Consider the following 19,132-nt stretch of genomic DNA (forward strand, 5'->3'; position numbering starts at 1 on the left):
GTAAGATATGTAGATCCGACAGCTTGTAGAAGTAAAAAACCTGTGGGGGCGGCACCGCGGGGCACAACCAACTTTCCGCCGCGGAGCTCCAACTTGAGCTTCTCCATCTCCTCCTCGTCAATGTCCGCCTCGCACATCCCTAACTTGAACACCCTGCGTCGCGGCGGTGGTCGCGGCCGATTTCGAAGTCGTGGAGGTGGCCAGCCCGGTGATGCAGGCCATGGATCTCATGGCGCCAAAGATCGCGTGGTGCAGGGCACCGACAATGACGCCAGCGTCTCCCGCCTCAGTGCTGTGAATCTGGGCTATCTTGATGATGTCTTCGCACCTGCATTGACGCCTCCGGGCATGGAAGTCCGTCGACTTCCCATCATCAACAGAGGTACTTTACCGTCAACAGACTCCAAATTCTTATTTTCTAACCATCATAGGTACCTACGTCCGCACCACCGCCATCGATCGCCTCGTCACCCGCTTTCTGAGCGCCCATCCCTCTCACCCCAAGAAACAGATCATCTCCCTGGGCGCCGGCACCGACTCGCGCATCTTTCGTCTCCTCTCCTCCCCTACCTACGACGCATCGAATCTAGTCTACCACGAGATCGACTTTTCCGTCAACACTTCCGCCAAGATCAAACTCATCCGCGCCGCACCTCTCCTCCAACGCGTTCTCAGCAGCAGCAGCGGCGACGTCGAAATCTCTCCAACCAATGACGCCCTCCACTCGCCCTCCTACCACCTTCACCCCCTCGATCTCCGCAGTCTACCCACCTCACCCGCCCTCCCAGGCCTCGATCCTACTCTCCCTACCCTCCTCCTGTCCGAGTGTTGTCTTATATACCTCACCCCCGGCGAAGCCAGCTCGGTAGTCCGCCACTTCACAGAGACCATTTTCCCAGCGACCACGCCGGTAGGGTTGGTTCTGTATGAGCCCATCCGACCCGACGATGCATTCGGGCGCACAATGGTGGCAAATCTTGCCACGAGGGGGATTCAGCTGCAGACATTGCAAGAGTATGCGTCGCTAGAGGCGCAGCGACGGAGGTTACGGGAGCTGGGACTGGACAGGGGACAGGCGGCGGCGGATGTGGACTTCATCTGGGAGAGGTGGGTGAATGAGCGGGAGAAGGAACGGGTGGCAGGGTTGGAGATGTTGGATGAGATGGAGGAGTGGAGGTTACTGGCAAGACATTACTGTGTTGCTTGGGGGTGGAGGGACACCCCTGGTGGAGTGTTTGAGGGATGGAGGGAGATGGAAGGGCAGGAGGAGTAGGAGTAGGAATACAGTAAGAAGTAAGAAGTATGACTGTGTCGTTATGGAGTAGTGTGTGCGTCATACATTATAACTATCTAGCTAGTTAATTTATTGCACCCAAGTAGTTCCCCAGACTATCATATAATAGATTATATATGAATGAAAATCCACGTTGAGCGCACAGGCCAAGGGGCGAGAAAGAGGAGAGAGTAGACTAAGTACTATGCAGTGGAGTGAAGTGCATGGCAGCCCAAGCTTGCAACGTGCATGCAAACCACCCCAAGGACCCCTGTTTATACCAGTATTATAATATTATTATTGTCAATTATTGCCTAAAGTACCTGACAGAGAAACCAGTATTTGCCCAGCAATCAAGCCATTGGTGCAATCAAACATGACCATAGATACGAGCTCTTGAGCAAGCGAGACACAGACTAAACATAGACTATTGCCCAAGCTAGCACCATAGCTCCCGCCTATGAGCCTGTACGATTGGCTTGCTTTCTCGCCCCCTTTTTTTCAACTGCCAAAGTCCGTGCCGGTCAGTGACTGAGACTAGCCCAGAGGCAGAAAGGCACTGACTCGAATGGACTCGAGCACTACTTTGTGACTTATACTGGAATAGGATGCTGATCCGGTCTGGACGGATGCTGATCGTGATGTCTTGCCTGGGAGAGGAAGGGAGTGGTTGTGAGTTTGTCCCGTGTCATATTCTGGTAAAGTTGAGTTGAGTTGACAGATGGCAATAATTGAGGATTGAGTTGGATAAACTCAGCAGAGATATCATTGTTCACAGCTACGCTCTCTCTCTCTCTTTCTTTACTCCCCTTTTGTGAGTTCTACCACCAAGTATGGATGAATGTCTCAGGGTCCACGGACCCCTTATCCATCCATCAGGAACCGTACGGTAACCTACACTATTCCACTATTCCCAAAGAAGTAATATACGGAGGGTATTCCATGAACTGCCGCGGCGCAAAGGCCGCTGATTGGCGTGACCCCCCTGAGCGGGTCATGCCTAATTGGGATCGAAGCTTTAGGGCTATCCCGTTTGGGTAACCCGGGGAGAGCATCACTTTCAGGCTACTAGTCCTAGTAGTCTTTCTCTAGTAGTTTGATGGTGGTGGCAGTGGGTTCCTCGTTTCTCTTTTCTTCTGGGTCTGCCGGCTTTTGTCTCTCTTTTTCTTTCTCTTCTTCTTCTCTTTCTTTGCTTCGGTCCAGTCTCTCGTTCTTGTCTTTACTGACCCTAGTCTTTCGTTTCGCGTGGTCTGTCTTGGTGTCATATTATTATTCTCTATACTTACGTGCCTACTTGTCTGCTATATATCTCACAAAACTGACCCATACATATCACATCACTCCACCTTTGGTTACATATACATACAACATACATACATATACACATCTCATACAACAATGAAGGCCACTAGCGCAACGGTGGCTTTCCTAGCCATGACTGCTGTTCAAGCAGCCAAGCACGCCCATGACCATGGCCACCACCGCAGCCATCGCTCGGTGGATGCCCCCGTGGTGAAGAAAAGTTCCTCGTGTCAGTTCCCCTCCGGTGCTGGCTTGATCCCTATCACTCCCCACGAGGTCAATGGTGGATGGGCTATGAGCCCTGACCAGGAGTGCAAGCCTGGTGGATACTGCCCGTATGCTTGTCCGGCTGGCCAGGTCTCTATGCAATGGGACCCGGAGGCTACTTCGTACACCTACCCCATGTCCATGGTAAGCTGCCTAGGAGTAATCTTTGTTGGGCGTGACTGACAAGAGTAGAATGGTGGACTGTACTGCGACGAGAACGGCGAGATCCAGAAGCCCTTCCCGGACCGTCCCTACTGCAAGGACGGCACCGGCGTCGTCAACGCGAAGAACAAGTGCAAGGAGCAGGTGTCTTTCTGCCAGACGGTTCTTCCTGGCAATGAGGCCATGTTGATTCCCACGCTTGTTGAGGAATTGGCTACCCTGGCTGTTCCGGATCTGAGTTACTGGTGTGAGACTGCGGCGCAGTAGGTTCTCCATTACTCTTATCTGTAAGAGGCCATTATACTGACAGTATAGCTTCTATATCAACCCTCCGGGATACAACACCGAGACGGCCTGTGTCTGGGGTACCTCCGCGAACCCCTACGGCAACTGGTCCCCGTATGTTGCCGGCGCCAACACCGACGGCGACGGCAACACCTATGTGAAGCTTGGATGGAACCCGATTTACCTGGAACCGACCACTCCGTTCCGCAACGAAGTCCCTGAATTTGGTGTCGAGATCGAGTGCGAGGGAGGCGGCTGCAATGGACTGCCCTGCAAGATCGACCCGTCCGTCAACGGCGTGAACGAGATGACTGGCGACAGCTCGGTGGGTGCAGGCGGTGCCACCTTCTGTGTGGTGACGGTGCCCAAGGGCGGCAAGGCCAATGTTGTTGTCTTCGACAAGGAAGGCGACTCGGCCAGCGTGCCGGTGTCCAGCAGCAGTGTTAGCAGCGTCGTGGTCAGCAGCAGCGCCAGCTCCAGCAGCACCTCGACCAGCAGCATCGTCCCTACTACTAGCAGCACGTCGACGGTTGTCAGCACCAGCACCAGCACTACCAGCAGCACCCCGACCCCGACCCCGACCCCGTCCAGCACTACTACCTCTAGCACCACGCTCAGCTCCAGCTCCACAATCACCACCTCCAGCTCCAGCAGCATCACTCCCCGGCCCACCCCCAGCTGGACGCCTTCATCCAGCTGGAAGGTCAGCTCGAGCGCAGCATTGAACTGGACCGTGTCGGCTAGCTACACGTACAAGCCACACGCCATGGTGGAGACAGGCTCCTCGCACGCGAATCCTGTCGCTGCTGCTGCTGTTGCCAGTGGTTCAAGCCAGACATCTGGAACTGCTCAAGCAACACCGTCGGCAGCTGTGGCGGATGGCGCTGCTGTTGGCACTGCTGTGTCCAAGCTGAGTCTGATTGTGGCGGTCCTTGGAGCGATTGTAATGGTCTAGACTGAGACCAGACCATATTGACTAGTACTAACAAACCATAAATGGTTGCATACTCACCATCATTTTTCTTGGTTCACTTCTGATGGGCACCTTTTTCACACTATACTTTATACCCTTATGATTGACGTTCTTGTACATGCTTGATTGATGAGCATTTATTGATAATGTTTACTGTTAATATAGTCATTAATCTGTAATCCAAGTGCCAAATGCCACTTAGCATGATCATAGGGTAGAGGATAGAACAGCCCGCATTCACTCGTACGAGCTTCCATTGAACAGTTAAATTCCACGTATTTGAATGAGTGGCAGTGCAATTGACAAGAATTTTCAGATGAAATCCATAGCCACAATTAAAGTGGAGTAATGTTAAACTGGATAAAGTAGAAACAGAAGACGTACGGAGTTAGTAGCCTATGTCAATGCCAAAGCGGGAAGTAAGCCAATCGGCCCACCTCCACCTCCACCTGCACTGCCTAACATCATCGTCATCTCCTCACCACCTCCCTCTCTCTACCACTTACACTCCTATACTCACCACCACACCTACAACAACAACCACCAAGATGCCTCCCTCACCACAAACAGTACGCCCTCCCTCTATCCAACCCCACCCATCCACACCCCCCAATCCACCATCCTCATCTCCCTCCCCCCCGCACCCCTCCACCCCTCCAACCACCCCAACTTTCCCCCCCTCCAATTATCTAACAAAAAACCCAGGCAAAATTAACCAGCACCCTCCACCTCCTAATCCCACGCCTCCGCCTCCTCCAAAAGAAAGACACCGCCAGCTCCGTCGTCCAACGTCGGGACCTCTCCACCCTGCTAGCCGAGAACCGCTCCACGAGCGCCCGCATCCGCGTCGAGAATGTAATCGCGACCGACACCGCCGTCGAAGTAATGGAGATGGTAGAACTCTACTGCGAATTACTTCTCGCGCGGGCGAATCTCCTCGATCAATCTGCCTTTGGGGAGAAGGGGGCGCGCGCGCGGAGTAGAGCGCGGGGGGAGGCGCAACGCCATCAAGCTACTTCATCTACTTCGTCATCATCTAAAGGTGCAGAGGGGAAAAGCTCAGGGTTCTCGTTTTGGGGGTTCGGGCGGAAACAACAACCACAACAACAACAACAAACCCATCAAACTACATCACAAGCAGCACAAACCCCCACAACAAACGAGAGTGGTGGAGAAGAAGCAAGCGCAGTGGAAAAAGAAGGCTACATTGACCCCGCGCTCGACGAAGCCGCGGCAGTGATATTCTACTCGTATGCGCGGTTCCCGCACGATATCCGGGAAATGACGATCCTGCGGGGATTACTTAGCGATCGATGGGGGAAGGATTTCATGATGCTGGCGCAGGAGAATAAGCTGGAAGAGGTGAAGGTTCCGGAACGGTTGGTGAGGGGGTTGAGGGTGAAGCCGCCTTCGGAGGAGTTGGTGGAGAGTTATCTTGTTGAGATTGCGAGGGCGTATGGGGTTACTTGGCCGGATGGGTCTGTTGCTTCGCCGGAGGGGGATGTGCCGAGTTTTGTGGAGGATGAGGATAGGGATGAGGGTGATGGTGATGGTGGTGGAGATGTGAAGTTGCCGTCTACGCCGAGGAAGATCGGTCAGTCTGGTGATAGTGAGAATGACGTGCGCCGGGCATCCGAGACAATGGAGTTGAATAAGGCGACGCCGCCGCGGGGGCTATATTCTGAGGGAAAGAGTCCAGTGAGTGTGGCGCCGCCGGGGCCGAGGGTGGATAATTTGAATCCCAAGGTGAAGGTACCTGGGGAGGAGGATGTGTCTAAAGAGGCAAGGCAGTCGAAGCCGGCGAAGAGTGATATACCCGAGTTGGATGAGTTGACGAGACGATTTGCGGCGTTGAGACGGTGACATGCACATTCCCTCCACACTCACTACATTAACAGTTACGATGTTATGATGATAAGCACGAGCAAAACTTCTATTAGATGCATGCATGCATCCATCTATCTATCCTCTCTGTTCTCTCTTTTGTCATCCAATGCATAATGTAACAACAGGTATAATATATCAACAGCAACCGCTGAACCATCCCAAACCAGATCAAAATCCAAAGCACACGACCGGACACCGCTATGCAATGGGTCCATTATATATATGTACAAGAAGCAACTCTAACGCCTGTGCAGTGATATGAGAAAATAAAACAAGCAAGTCTTAGTCCCGCTCTTCTTCCTCACCGGGAAGGAAGACTTCATGTCCGGAACCTTCGTAGACAAAGATGGCTGCCACGCAGCCAAACACCGACACCAATGCAATCAGCCACCACGCGAACCCGACCATGCCCATCTCCAGACCGTAGCCGTACCACGATCCGGAAAAGATCGGTCCAATGGTACGGAACGCCGAGGACACGGACTGGCCGATGCCGTGGATGGTGCCGAGCACTGACGGGTGCGGGGAGCAGTTGTTCAGGAGAATGATAGAGGTGGGAAGAGTAAAGGTTCGTGCGGTCACTTGCAGGAACAAGACCACAATGATGGAGAACCACACCCATCCGCCGTTGGCCTGGCCCGGCGGGGGTGCGGACGACGGAGCAAGAGCAATGTATGGCGCGAATGCGTACGCCAGAGGGAAGAGGGTCAAGAAGTACTGGTAACTCTTGGCTGTGCCCAAACGGTTGTTGATGCTGGGGTAAATGGTGAACTGGAGAAGCATGCCAATCACACCGAGAATGGCGGTAGCGAAACCAACACTTTGTGGCAGCATGCCCAGACCGCCAGTGAAGATAAAGGGCAGACTCTGGACCGGACTGGCCGGGTCGTTGGCATCATAACGGGGGGTAGAGAGGAAAAGTAGCCAGAGGTTGTTGAAAGCACCCATCTGAAAGTCGAAGAATGCCTGCGCCAACAGCGTGCACAGCACGTTCTTGGTCCAGATCCGGCGGAAAGGCAAAGTGCGAGCTTGACGGCTGGCCTTGGTCGCCTTCTCTTCCATCTCGTAACTTTCGGCCGGGTCTCTGCGGTTCAGCAGAGGACCAGCCTCATCGTAATCCGCGAACGGCAGTCTCTGGTACAGCGGAGAGTTCGAGGGAACGACTGCCCGGATGCCGCGAGCGAAGATGCGCATCGAGAACACGCCCAGACCGGGCTTGCCCTTGCAAGCTTCCAGAGTCTGTGCAGTCCATTAGCAGTGCGCATAGCGGATTTCAACAGAAAACATACCTCTTCAAGACCGATGGCGACACAGACCGCAGCAAATGTCAGGAAAATGCAATTCGCCAGCATGGGCAGCGCATACGGGTAGCGAACGAGCCATTGCACACCGTCGGCGCCGCCGAAAGAAGAATCAGGACCGAAGAGTCGAGGATACGCCTTGACCGGATCAGCCAGCATACCACCCATCACTAAAAGAAATTAGCTGTAGCCACATACATCACAGCAGAGTACCTACCAGGTCCGAACAGCGCGGCGACGTTGAACCCGATAGGCAGAATCAGGAACGCGCGCGAATGGTATTTCTTCTCTTTGACATTCTCCGCAATCATAGTCCGAATAATACCCACTGTTCCGTTGATGGCACCGCCAAAAGAACGCCAGAACACGGCCTGCGCGAACGACGTCGAAAAGGCAACACCCAGACAGGACAGCGCGGTACCAATAAGACCAACCAGCAAAACAAACTTCCGACCACCCCATTCTGCATCGGCGACACGGCCCCAAGGGATAGCTGTTGCAAACTGCGCGGCGGTAAAGGCACCCTGGAGAATACCGGCCTGGGTGGAGACATCGGCGTCGGAGAGGTTCTCATCGAAGGATTTCAGTTGGTAGAACATGTATGCCTGCAGGGAGGCAATCTGGAGGAAATCGAAGACACGACAGAGACCCAAGAGGGCCAACTGCCCTTTGCGCGGAAGGGACATCCATGTAACGGGTGCTGGACGAGGCCGGGGAGCCGACGAGTCGGCCAGTTCTTGAGGTTGTAGGAGAGACATTTGTGGCTGGCTGTAGGAATGGGAGCGACTGCGAGCGTGTCCAGGACCCCAGTCGAAGGAAGTGTTCCTCACGGCCATGTTGGAGTGAGAGCGATTATCGTCGTAATCGTCGTCGTAGCGGCCGGAAGAGCCCTCAGAGAGGTCAGCTAACGAGATGTTGGATTCTCGGCGACGACGTTGTTGAGAAGAGGTAAAGTCCGCGGGGTCGGGTTCGCCGCCTTGATCGTGACCGGATGTCCAGGAAGTGGCTCGGGTATGACGAGCATTCCGGCTCTTAGAGGCTTGGGCGAAGGAGGAGGAGGTGGCCGAGAGGGGGTTGGGAGTGGCCGCTGGAGTAGAGATGGCCGAGGAAGGGGTGGTGGAGGAGAGCGATAAAGAGGGTAGCGACGGACGCCCGGCGGTTCCTTGAGAGCCGGATTTTGGCGCAGGCATTGGAGAGTTACCTTTTGGGGGGGGGGCGGCGAATGATGATAGGGCAGCCCACGGTACTGGAGAAGAACAAGAAGGAAGGGAGGGGCCGGACCGGGGCTTGATGGTTTGGTTTAGGTCAGGTCAGATCGGGATCCACGAAAAGAGAAGAAGCGAGAATGAGAGACTGAGAGTAGGAAGTAAGAGAGCGAGAGAAAGAGAGAAGAAGAAAGGAATGGAAAGGGAAGATCGTGAAAAGAGAGAGAGAGAGAGAGAGAGAGAAGACTAAACAGAGAAGACCATCAGGAGAACTGCCGTACTCAGTAAGAACTGGGAATTACAACTTACTGGATGTACTGAACAACTGATTGTTACTGAATGGAAATTAATGAAGTATACGCCCAAAGGGGAAATAACTCGTGAAACTAAAATAAGCCGAATAAATTAAAAATCGATTTAAATAAAAAACCATTTTCCAAAAAATCCTTTTTATTCTTCATTCGGATCGGCAACGAATCCCCGAGCTTGCGACGACTCTTTCGTCGGTTCTCCACCTCAACTCGTCCGTTCCTTCCTCGTCCGGCCTTTTGGCGTCTTGGCATCCATTCTATCTTCCCCCCCGTTGAATTTTCCTCTTTTCTTTTTTGGCACTTTTGTTTCGAGTTTCGACACAATTGATACTGTACCCACTCTCTCTCTTCCTCTTTCTACAAAGTAACTAGATAGGACTAGGATGATACTTCCACTTATCTCTCCCCCGGCTAAACAGACCCTCACCAGCGTCTCATCCAGACGACCTGAAATATTTTCCCTCCCGTTCCGTTCCCATGAAACAAAACCCCCAATCCATGCGTCTTTTAGAGTGTGTCTACGTAGCATCAATTCCGACCTCTCCGCTAGTTGATGTGCATGGGGCAGGTGAAAACTTTTTTTTTGTTGGTCTTTCTAAACGAAAGTTATGCAGGCTGCGTCAGACGTCAGAGATCAAAGCCTTCAGTCCATACGTACGCAATTCGATGCGTAGATAAAAGTAGTAGCGAGTGACGGAAGTGACATGCAGTTTCGGTTGTTGGTTCGGGGCTGCGTCCGCACGAGTCAGTTTTTCTTTCCTGTCAGCTAAAAACTACTAAGCTACTAGTTAACTTTGTACTCGTTGTCGGCGTCATGCATTTCTATGGCTCGTTGCCGCTTTGCTCGGCTTTGCGTATGTATGTATGTATGTATCGTCAGCCGATGACCGTCCCGTGTATTAGCCGCTGTATGGTATGGTTCCAAGGTTCAAGGAGATAGATCGTATGTTTGAATTGGAAGAAAGGAAAGAGATTGTTGTTTATACATAAGTTAAATATTTATCTTTATATTCATTTATAAGCACATCAATAATCACACTTATTATAATGTGCATCTATCTATCGCACATAATGTTCATCCGCTCGCCAGGATGGACCCCGTTGTTCTGCCAACGGAAAATACCGCGGTGGCTCCTGTGACTTCGTCCAGCGTCGCCAATGCCACCATGGCGTCTCCGATTCCGTCCAGGGCTTGGACCTCTCGATCCTATCGACACTCTCCGTCGATGCCCTCTCCTTCACCCGGCTAAATTGCTGTTGGCGCCGGTATATCCGCATGATCGTATAGATGGCCACGATGGTAACGACAAAGCCGAAGACCGGGGCGATCCATCCCACGTTGTTATCTAAATTGCGATAGTCAGCGGGGTTATACTTCCTGCCGTCAGCGGGAGTCTGCTTACCATAAACACTCTTCAAATTGCCGGACCCGCTCTCACTCTCCTCCTCCTCATCATCACCGGTCTGACCCCAATCGAAGTGTGCATCAGGGTGATCAGGATCGACCCAAGGAACGGTGTTAATTCCAGCCGGGGGAATGGCAGGTCCAGCGCCCTCCTCGCCGGGCATTCCATACGTCTGCGCATTCTCACATGACTCCCGGCCACAGTAGCCCTGGAGATCGGGCGACGGCGTGAAGGTGAACATGCTGCGCGACTTGCCCAGAACCTTGCCCTCCACATCCACCGCCTCCGCGTAGGTCCAGCGGTAGAAGTGCGGTGCCGAATAGCTCGTCTCGAATCCTCTCTTTTCGGTCTGCTTGATGAGCATATACGGGCCAGTCGAGTTGGTCGCGCCGTAGAACCGCCAGTACTTCACACGCGTAGCTCCGTTCCAGCTGACGTAGAACGTCGTCGGAGAGAAGGTGTCGGTTGATTGCGAGTACGTCCAGAGAGCCGGCACGTCGGTAGGCATTCCATCCCATTCGAACTTTTGCGCCCGGTAGTTCATGATGCGATCCTTGTCGATGTAGCCCCAGAGCAGCACGTTGCCTTCTTCGTCATGTTCCGAAACATAGGCGTTGTTACCCCACCCAATGAATACGTTCTTGTTCGGAAGGACTTGCATGTTACCCTGGCTGGAGCTGATCATGGTCTTGCCGGGAGGGGAGTAGTCGTGCAGCTGAGTGGCGGTGTTATCTTGGTGATCGATCAAGATAATCATGCCCGAGGAGAAGTCGTGGGTGCGGTTGAACCCATTGTACCCATTGTTGTACAGAGACAGCAGAGTGTGGGTGGAGTTTTCACCAAGCCACCGCGCATCGTGCTGCTGCGAGAAACTGAAGTTGATGTTCTTAAACGTGGGATGCGCTCCATGCAACCGCCAGATGATTGATCCATCCTTGCCGGAAATCTTGTAGATCGCGCACGTGTGGCGCGAAGAGATCAAATAATCGCCGTCGGCGTTCTTATCAATCGAGTTGATATGGAAGTAATCCCAGGGCGAGCGCGGATCCAGCCCAGTGCCCGAAGTATCCGTGTGACTCGGCCAGGTGTAGGCATCCGAAGGGTCGACGTGGTCGAGGGACTTCCACTCGAACAGAACTTCGTTGGTCTCCACATCCACCTCCTGGAAGACACTCTCCATCACCCATCCCATGCCGGATTTCACGTTCCAAGGGGACATGTCGAACTGTCGCTGCTGGTAAACCGTCATCAAAGCAGTCTTGCCGTCATTGATAGGCATGAATTCGTGCATATCGCTGGATGCCATGCCGCCTCCGGGAACCACGGTTCGGACGATGCGATAGTGGTCATCCATGATGACTCCATGACCTCGACAATACCCATTCTGCTGAACACCCTGAAAGAAACACAAGTGATCCTTTCCCTTGTATTTGCAAACGTGCATGCCGTGGGCATTTCCGGGGCCCGAGTTACCCCAGCCGCTCCAGACTAGGTTCTATAACATGGTCAACACCATACAATACACTCGAGCGGGAATATCAGAAGCATACCCCCTCATCATCATAGATATACGGGCCGGAATTGGACGCTTCGTACGGGCCGACAAAGATGTAACCCGGGCTTAGCTTGTCGGGAACTCTGTGTTCCAAAGTAAGGACTGGAGGATAGAGATCGGGTCGCTGCAGGTGGACGTCGAGACAAGGTTAGCGATCCGGGTGGCGAACATCTTGGCTACTATTGCGTGCAAGCAGCTGCGATAACGCTAAAGCGGGCGCAACTCACAGATTTGAAGACCGAATCGATCTCTGCGACGACAGTGTGAAGGCATGCGAATAATAATAGTGCCACACAGGCGACTATGGAGGACGGAGCCGATCCCCCGGCGATATGAGTGAAGGCCACCATGGATTCTTTACATCACTTGCTCGGAGTGAGCTCGGAAGTTGATAGGAAGATCGAATGAGCGAGAGGGAAACAGAGAAAAAGGAATGTCGATGAAAGATGGAAAACAGATGCAGATGGCGAGAAAATCCCACAGTCAATGCAGGGCCACCTGATCGGGGTGTCAAGGTATGTACCGAAGTATGTATACAGGGATGAAAGAATGGGGGAAGATCGGGGGAGAGTAGAGGAAGGGATCAGCGGTTGATGATATAAAGGGAGGAAGAGAGGGCGAGAGGGAGAGAGAGAGATAGTAGAGGAGACGAAAGCGGCGAAACAAGGACCACAGGACGCTCTCGACTTTCTTCCTCTCCTTCTGTTTGAATCCTCTTTTTCCCCCCTCTGGTCTGCTTTTTTTGCCCGCAAACCGCCGGGGATAACGTTTGGCAATCCTGCTTTATGCTTCAGGCTGGCCACAGTTCGTTACACCCGATTTCCTCGTTTCGTCGGTGGAGTCGTGCCAAGCCCGGCCAACGTACGATGACACCCAATGTGGATTAGCCATGGTGAGCCGGAGTTCTGGAAATGTAGTGGCTACAAACCGTCATTGGCTGATCGGAGCGGGGACAGGATAAAGATCCCCACCCCAATCTGGCACTGGCTGTTCATGTTTATTGCAGTTGTGCAGCAGCAGGGATTGAAATCTCCATACCTCAGACGCAGAGGCACAGTTGGCATGGCATACAGAGGCAGCAGCGTGTGTTGGTCCATACCGACATATGACAGATAATGATACGGTCTGTCAAAGAGAGATGTGTTCCAAGGTATAGTAGTATAGTAATAGCAAGATAACTACACTTGTGAATTTCCACAACTCTAATCGTCATCACGTTGCGCAAAGATAGGCGATCTTTGTGGCGCATTTGGCACCTGCCTCGTAAGTAGGAGAATTGTCTATCCTAATGCTTAGTTCGGGCACTTATTTACAGAACACGTTGAAGTACTACGTAGACATGACCTCCTGACCATCCTCATTTTATCTCTATGAATAGAGCCTTCCATCTACAGCAACATTGCCCATTCTGTATATTAGCAGCATCGCATTCAAGTACTCCAACGAATCCGAACGATAATAATGAATATCACACCACAACAGCAGCCAAAAGAATCAGCGAAATGAAACATATTAAAAGAAAAGAGTTGAACCCCCATCTACTTTGTACTCAGCTCACAGCTACGGCGTAGACTACTAACTTGCGGAGAGAGAACATACGTACCCCCTCCACGTAGTGCCTCCCCCAACCCCATCTAGTCTAATCCACGCCAGTCCTCACATCCCAACTAGCACAAATCACAGCACCAATTGAACCACCGTTCCAGCTAGCTAATAAAAGCAGCCGCCACTAGATAATTAGATCCTCCCTTGAACCCTTTCAAATAACACCACTAATTACTCTGACTACTATCCCAGCGGGGATTAAGGATAACTGGAGATAAAGATAGATACACAACACAGACACACACACACGTAACCCATTACCGGGGGGTATATTTACATCCGTACGGACCCGGTAAACCATGGAACCAACAACTCCCCAAAGCAAATTGGGTGTGTTTCGTTAACGCCGAACCTAACGCCCAATCAGGAATAGTCGCCACGACTGCCACAGGCAAAATTTCATGGATTTCATGTTCAGGCTAGACCAAGGGGAACTGAACTGAGAAGAAGGGGGGGGGGGACCCATGCCGACGCCACGTCACGCCACGGTTGTGGTTGGAGCAGGAGAAAGAGAAAACTGGTGGAGTTGCGAGGAAGGAGAACTTCTCCACTCTTTTAGTTTGATTGATTGATTAGTTGATGGGCTGGGCCTTTCACTAGGTACTTGGTACCTGTCTAGTCGAGGTAGGTAAATTATTTGCCGGGCCGGAATTGGAGTGCTAGTCAGGGCTCCCGGCTGTGGTAGGGGATAGGATTCTTGATCACCTATTTTGTAGATAGTTGTTCTTTTGGAGAGTTTTATGGTTGAAGGTAGACAAGTCGTTATGTATGTGGTTGAGAATGTCATGGCTGGCTGTAACTATTCCTCATCCAGCCTGTCACGCTTAGTCATCTACATAAAAAGAAAAGCGAAATGAACAATGGAGACAACCCCAACAATAAACAGTGCCTGAATGGCTTGGCAGCAATCCAATAGTCCAAAACAAAAGAGACAGGAACGAAACAAAAATACTAGACGAATACGACACCGGATCACGGGTCACACAGACATTTGAATCCTGGCGCTTGCAGAACATGTAATGTACTTTCCTTATGCTGCATTGGATGCATCACAGCACAACACAACACAACTAAACACTCTACGTATATAATTTTAGACAGGTTCATACGCACACACACGCACACTGGCCTTGGAACGTAAGCGCTGCACTTTCATCTCCGAATCCTTGGCTGTATCAGCGGAACTCTATTAATAGGCGCCGCCACACCACACACCACCACCACCCCTTTCGTCGCAGCACAGCTTCAAGTTTAGGCGGCGGAGGCGGCGGGTATAGGAGCCGCTCATTTTTGAGAGTCATGGCTTGCATAATTCGCTGACCAACCGACCAACCAACTAGCTTGTTAAGAGTAATTCGGATCTTTTTGAGTGATTTATGCTAGGCTCATTGGTTTATGCCCCACGTGCTGCTCGACATTGCGCATTAGGATTGTGATGTTGTACTTTGTTGTTGCCAACTGGCAGTGAGTAGTATTTACTCCGTACGGCTCATTGGTATGGCTGGTTTAATTTCCGTCATGCGCTGGGCGGGCGCCTTATGCATGCAGCTGGGTCGATAGATCTGCTGTAAGCAAGCCTGAAGTACCGAGCGGAGTTAATATCTGATCAATGAGCATTATGAACGCTCTGCTTACCGCCAGGCTCAGCTCGCATACATACAAGGCTGTGTGATGAGTATGACAAGGATTGGATTGGGCTGGGAACCGCGCCCGCCGAGGACGTGCCAAGCACAACGGGTTGAAGTCGCACAGCCCATGTCAGCGACCGCCATGGCCTTGTAGGGCGCGCGACAACTCCCTATGCAGGCCAAGACGGATGCTCGGCGCCTTCCACCGTGCGAGGGCGAGGGGGAAGGGTGGTTGGAGTTGTTGGCCGTGACACCGCATGCCGAGGCTCGCCTACAGATTACTTACACATTACAAACCCCCCGGCCAAGAATACACCATACGGAAGCAACCATGCTAATAGGCTAAATAATCTATATTCATCTCTCGTCGACTCCATCCACGCCAGGCAACAAGAATCCAAGACCGGTCCCTGCGCAATAAGTCTAACCAACATAGCCAAGAAAATTTCCCCCCACTGTAAGCCATAGAGCGAGAAACCCAGCCAAGAGCCAAGGAAATAGCAGAACATCAGTGCACAGTATTAGCAACAAATACCCCTGAGAAGGTGGTACGCTCATCGGTATATATCAACATGAGAAAAGCAGTTTTGGGAATAATTAGGGAAAATAGAGCAAAAACCCCCAGCATTGGCGCCCAGCGCATGCTGCAAAGGGAAAAAGCGAAGGAAATTCGAAGAACCAGGCAGCAAGCAAGCGCATCTACCGAGAGAAGCGCTTGAAGGCCATGGTAGCAACCAAGCCGGTCGCCAGCAGAGCACCACCCATGGTGACAGCCTGCAGAGCGGCGTTCAGCATCTGGCGCCTGTTGCGGCCGCGGCAGCGCTTGAAGAAGTCGGCCATGTCGTTACCGCGGGGGAAAGGAGTGTCGGGGACCTCCTCGCCCAGGAACTCGCAAAGCGGGCCCCAACCCTCGCCGATCTTGTACTCGAGGAGCCTCTCGGGAGGGACCAGGCTGCGGACCTCCTCAACGTGGTCAAGGTAGACCTGCTTGCCCTTGTTGGGGAAGTCGCCGCGGAAGAAGGTCTGGAAGAACTTGTTGAGCATGGGGTAGTACATGCTAGCGGCCCAGCTGAAGTTCGAGACGAACTTGTGCTCAGGGTCGGAGACACGCCACCAAACGGTCTTCATGACGGAACTATAGGGAATCATTTAGACTATGTTCTGAATCGCAGAACGAAGGAGTATAACATACGCATGCCACGACTCAACATCACGGGTGGTCAGAATGACCTTGGCGTTGGGGTAGGCCTCGATCAGCTCCTTAGCAAAGGCACAGGCAGGCCAGTCACAGACGGCCTTTGAAAGAGTCAGCGTGCGAGTTCGTTGCGAGTGATCTATATAGTAGCAACCTACCTGGCAGTCTCCCAGAAGCTGATCCCATTCCTTTCTACCGAACTCGCCGACACCGTCGTACTTGGCAGCGAGAGCATCGTGCCACATCAGGCAGTCGGGAGGGTTCTCCATACTGGCGGACATCATGTGGTAGGTCTTGACGTAGCCCAGACGTTCGAGGGCAATGCGGAGGGCTGTTCACAGAGCCAGTCAGTCATGCATTCCGTCGTCTGCCTCCGAAGTAGCACCTACAAGCAGTTCCGGTTCTTCCCACACCCAGAGCCAGCACCTTCATGGGCACGGTGCGGTGGCACTTGCGGCGGTCGATGCAGGTGTCATCGGTGAAGATATCAGTGATTGGCTGGGGAGCCAAGTTGTCGGCGTGAATCAAAGACATGATGGATTATCGGCGGAGATAGATGTGTGGTTTAAAGTAGTATAGTAAAGCGATCTGGATGTACTACCCGGGGGTTCGCTGGGGGTGTAGTGTAGTAGTAATGAAGGTGTTACTCTGCAAGGGACCGCTGGTCGCAAAGGAAGGAACAGGTCTAAGGACAGAAGACGAACTGAATCCAACCCGAGGAAGACAGACAGACAGACAGACAATGATAGAGACAAGAGAAAAAGAATGGAAGAGAAGAAAGAAAGAAGTGGATTCCAGAGCAGGCGTTGCAGAGATTAAAAGGAGCCCGGGAGTAGATCAAGAACAATCAAGGTGATGGAGTCGTAGATAACCCAGAAGGACCCAGAAAGGCTAGTCTCGATGGTGGGAGGGTAATAATAAGATCAGACTAGGAAAAGCACCTTGGCGCCTCTGCGCCGAAAGAGTAAATTAAATTATTTGCAATTTCTGGATTTTGAATATTTTGAATAATAGTCTAGTAAATGACGGCCAGACTGAATGTGGCAACTTTCCTGTCTTCTGGGGAAATCCGCGACGGAAACCTTGGATTGGTCTGGCCGGTCGTTTGGATCTTCATCCACTTCTCTGGACCATTGGAAACATGAATACTTCTGAAACGGCGTGCGTTTATTTCCTTTCCCCCAAGTATACTTTTTGTTGTCAAAATTATTATGTTTTTTATTTTATTTTTCTTCTTGAATCGAGTGATTCTTGTTCCCTCATTGCAATCAATTATTCATTTCCATCCCCTCCATCCCTTCCTTTCCCCGGCGGAGACCCGCCGGTTGCTCAACCCACGTTCTGCAAACATTCCTCACAAGGATGGAAGTGACATTGATAAACCACCTTGTCGATAGTAATGTAGGGCCAATAATAGAGTAGGGTAGTACTCCTGGGGTACAAAGTATAACCGAAGGGGAACCCATCCATCCATAGTCATTCTCTCCCCTCCCTTCTCCCCAAAAAAAAGAAACCTTGGATATTACCCGACAGAAAAATAGACGTCACCGGCTGACGTTCACCCAAAAAAGCCAGAAGGATAGTCAGGGGGTGGATTTGGTTCTCCTCCACTCAACATGAGGAAGCAGATGAATTTCCACGAATCTCGCCAAGGGGAAACCCGAGGTGCTGGGCCAGTCACAAGCGAGGAGGAGGCGAGAGGGGATTCAGGGAATCAATCAATTCGACTTCCGGGAGACCCAGCAGCGGTGCGCGGCGGGGCTCCCAGCAAGAAGCAAGAAGCAAGAAGGGGAAGGGGAAAGAAGAGAAGATGGAAACATGCCAAGCCCGGCTGTCGCTGCATCCCAGGGATCGGCCGCGTAGGCCTGCGTTTCGCCGGTCGATCGTTGAGCTTCTGGATTCTCTGGATTGGATCTTGTCCTCATAGGCTCAGCTGTCGAACCGTGCCCGGGCTCACACTCATTGGTTGAAGCCACAGTTGACGACGCGTACATTTCTCCGTCTGTTGCTAGATAGTGCCACTCCCCGCCCGGGCTAATGTTAAGCCACCCACGCCATCCCAGCAAGTAAAAATAAAGAACAGAAATAAAAAGGGGAAAATAATGGTCGAACCTTTTTACTTCGAACAAATGAAGATGGAAAGAAGAAGAGCCGTGCGTGTCAATTTCCAGCATGGTCTCCGCTCAGGGATACATACATGGTACGAGTTACGAAATGCGAAGCAAAGAAAAAGGCCTGAAACGTATCCTCTCCTTCCATCTCCACCATACTCCAGGGTCTGTTCTGTTACGTATCATACTGAGTATGCCCCTGCATTCCTACCTGTGCGGTGTAAGGGTGGAAATCTCTGCAAACTATGCTGAGCTGCGGTGTTTACCAACACACTCATTCTGTTTTGAGATCTGTATGACCTGCAGAGTCGTCTGTCGATGTGTATACTTCGGACATGGAATGTTCACACATGGAATCCTTGTTCTGTAAGCCGGCATGGGGTAGTTAACAAACGTAATGTGTAATTAGCATACTTGGGAGTGGCATTAGTTCATTAGTTCTCTCCAATTCACTCCTTCCCGTGCTGCTATCCCAATCCGGCTAGTCCCTCATCCTGGTCAACACCATGAGCATCTAATCTTGACGACTCTTCACCCTTCAGTGTTTGGTATACAGATCCATTGCCAGACAAACGGTGGAAGACTGCTGGGATCGGTCCAACAATGACCATGGCGCTATGACACCTGCCTACGTGGATTTCTGCTTGTCCAGGCCGTTCAAAGCAC

The 19,132-nt window shown here is 52.0% G+C and overlaps 5 protein-coding genes across 5 annotated transcripts; 3 read left to right on the forward strand and 2 right to left on the reverse strand.

Annotated features, from left to right (window-relative positions):
• Positions 1-120: 120 nt before the first annotated feature.
• On the forward strand, positions 121-1,322 carry ppm1 (protein C-terminal leucine carboxyl O-methyltransferase ppm1; the record flags this gene model as incomplete). Its single annotated transcript, XM_025685530.1, has 2 exons — positions 121-382; positions 432-1,322. 2 exons carry the CDS (start codon positions 121-123, stop codon positions 1,271-1,273), a joined length of 1,104 nt encoding a protein of 367 aa, XP_025538404.1. The 3' UTR covers positions 1,274-1,322.
• Positions 1,323-2,465: 1,143 nt separating this feature from the next.
• BO79DRAFT_238420 (SUN domain-containing protein) lies at positions 2,466-4,455 on the forward strand. The gene is made up of 3 exons (XM_025684813.1): positions 2,466-2,986; positions 3,035-3,267; positions 3,320-4,455. Exons 1-3 carry the CDS (start codon positions 2,672-2,674, stop codon positions 4,242-4,244), a joined length of 1,473 nt encoding a protein of 490 aa, XP_025538405.1. The 5' UTR covers positions 2,466-2,671; the 3' UTR covers positions 4,245-4,455.
• A 322-nt stretch (positions 4,456-4,777) lies between these two features.
• BO79DRAFT_246120 (DUF292 domain protein) lies at positions 4,778-6,261 on the forward strand. The gene is made up of 2 exons (XM_025685531.1): positions 4,778-4,831; positions 4,968-6,261. The coding sequence occupies exons 1-2, from the start codon at positions 4,811-4,813 to the stop codon at positions 6,123-6,125; spliced, it is 1,179 nt and encodes a 392-aa protein (XP_025538406.1). The 5' UTR covers positions 4,778-4,810; the 3' UTR covers positions 6,126-6,261.
• Positions 6,223-12,922, reverse strand: BO79DRAFT_238422 (MFS general substrate transporter; the record flags this gene model as incomplete). The annotated part of the gene is made up of 9 exons (XM_025684814.1): positions 6,223-7,388; positions 7,439-7,620; positions 7,668-8,651; positions 9,346-9,377; positions 10,108-10,344; positions 10,396-11,795; positions 11,923-12,051; positions 12,155-12,228; positions 12,856-12,922. The coding sequence occupies 9 exons, from the start codon at positions 12,920-12,922 to the stop codon at positions 6,432-6,434; spliced, it is 4,062 nt and encodes a 1,353-aa protein (XP_025538407.1). The 3' UTR covers positions 6,223-6,431.
• Positions 12,923-15,521: 2,599 nt separating this feature from the next.
• On the reverse strand, positions 15,522-17,208 carry BO79DRAFT_175196 (sulfotransferase family protein). The gene is made up of 4 exons (XM_025679780.1): positions 16,745-17,208; positions 16,514-16,686; positions 16,353-16,456; positions 15,522-16,295 (listed from the first exon to the last, which is right to left on the reverse strand). The coding sequence occupies exons 1-4, from the start codon at positions 16,887-16,889 to the stop codon at positions 15,860-15,862; spliced, it is 858 nt and encodes a 285-aa protein (XP_025538408.1). The 5' UTR covers positions 16,890-17,208; the 3' UTR covers positions 15,522-15,859.
• Between the last annotated feature and the right edge of the window lie 1,924 nt (positions 17,209-19,132).

The sequence above is a fragment of the Aspergillus costaricaensis genome, assembly GCF_003184835.1.
Source record: "Aspergillus costaricaensis CBS 115574 unplaced genomic scaffold BO79scaffold_20, whole genome shotgun sequence".
Classification (NCBI taxonomy): domain Eukaryota; kingdom Fungi; phylum Ascomycota; class Eurotiomycetes; order Eurotiales; family Aspergillaceae; genus Aspergillus; species Aspergillus costaricensis.

Excerpts from the sequence above, each read along its gene's own strand:
- BO79DRAFT_238420 (XM_025684813.1), top strand. The coding sequence starts at position 2,672 with ATGAAGGCCACTAGCGCAACGGTGGCTTTCCTAGCCATGACTGCTGTT. Across the intron at positions 2,987-3,034 it reads ACACCTACCCCATGTCCATG|AATGGTGGACTGTACTGCGA; the intron begins GTAAGCTGCCTA and ends TGACAAGAGTAG. Across the intron at positions 3,268-3,319 it reads TGGTGTGAGACTGCGGCGCA|CTTCTATATCAACCCTCCGG; the intron begins GTAGGTTCTCCA and ends CTGACAGTATAG.
- BO79DRAFT_246120 (XM_025685531.1), top strand. The coding sequence starts at position 4,811 with ATGCCTCCCTCACCACAAACA. Across the intron at positions 4,832-4,967 it reads TGCCTCCCTCACCACAAACA|GCAAAATTAACCAGCACCCT; the intron begins GTACGCCCTCCC and ends CAAAAAACCCAG.
- BO79DRAFT_175196 (XM_025679780.1), bottom strand. The coding sequence starts at position 16,889 with ATGTCTTTGATTCACGCCGACAACTTGGCTCCCCAGCCAATCACTGAT. Across the intron at positions 16,457-16,513 it reads AGCTTCTGGGAGACTGCCAG|GCCGTCTGTGACTGGCCTGC; the intron begins GTAGGTTGCTAC and ends ACTCTTTCAAAG. Across the intron at positions 16,296-16,352 it reads GATGTTGAGTCGTGGCATGC|TTCCGTCATGAAGACCGTTT; the intron begins GTATGTTATACT and ends GATTCCCTATAG.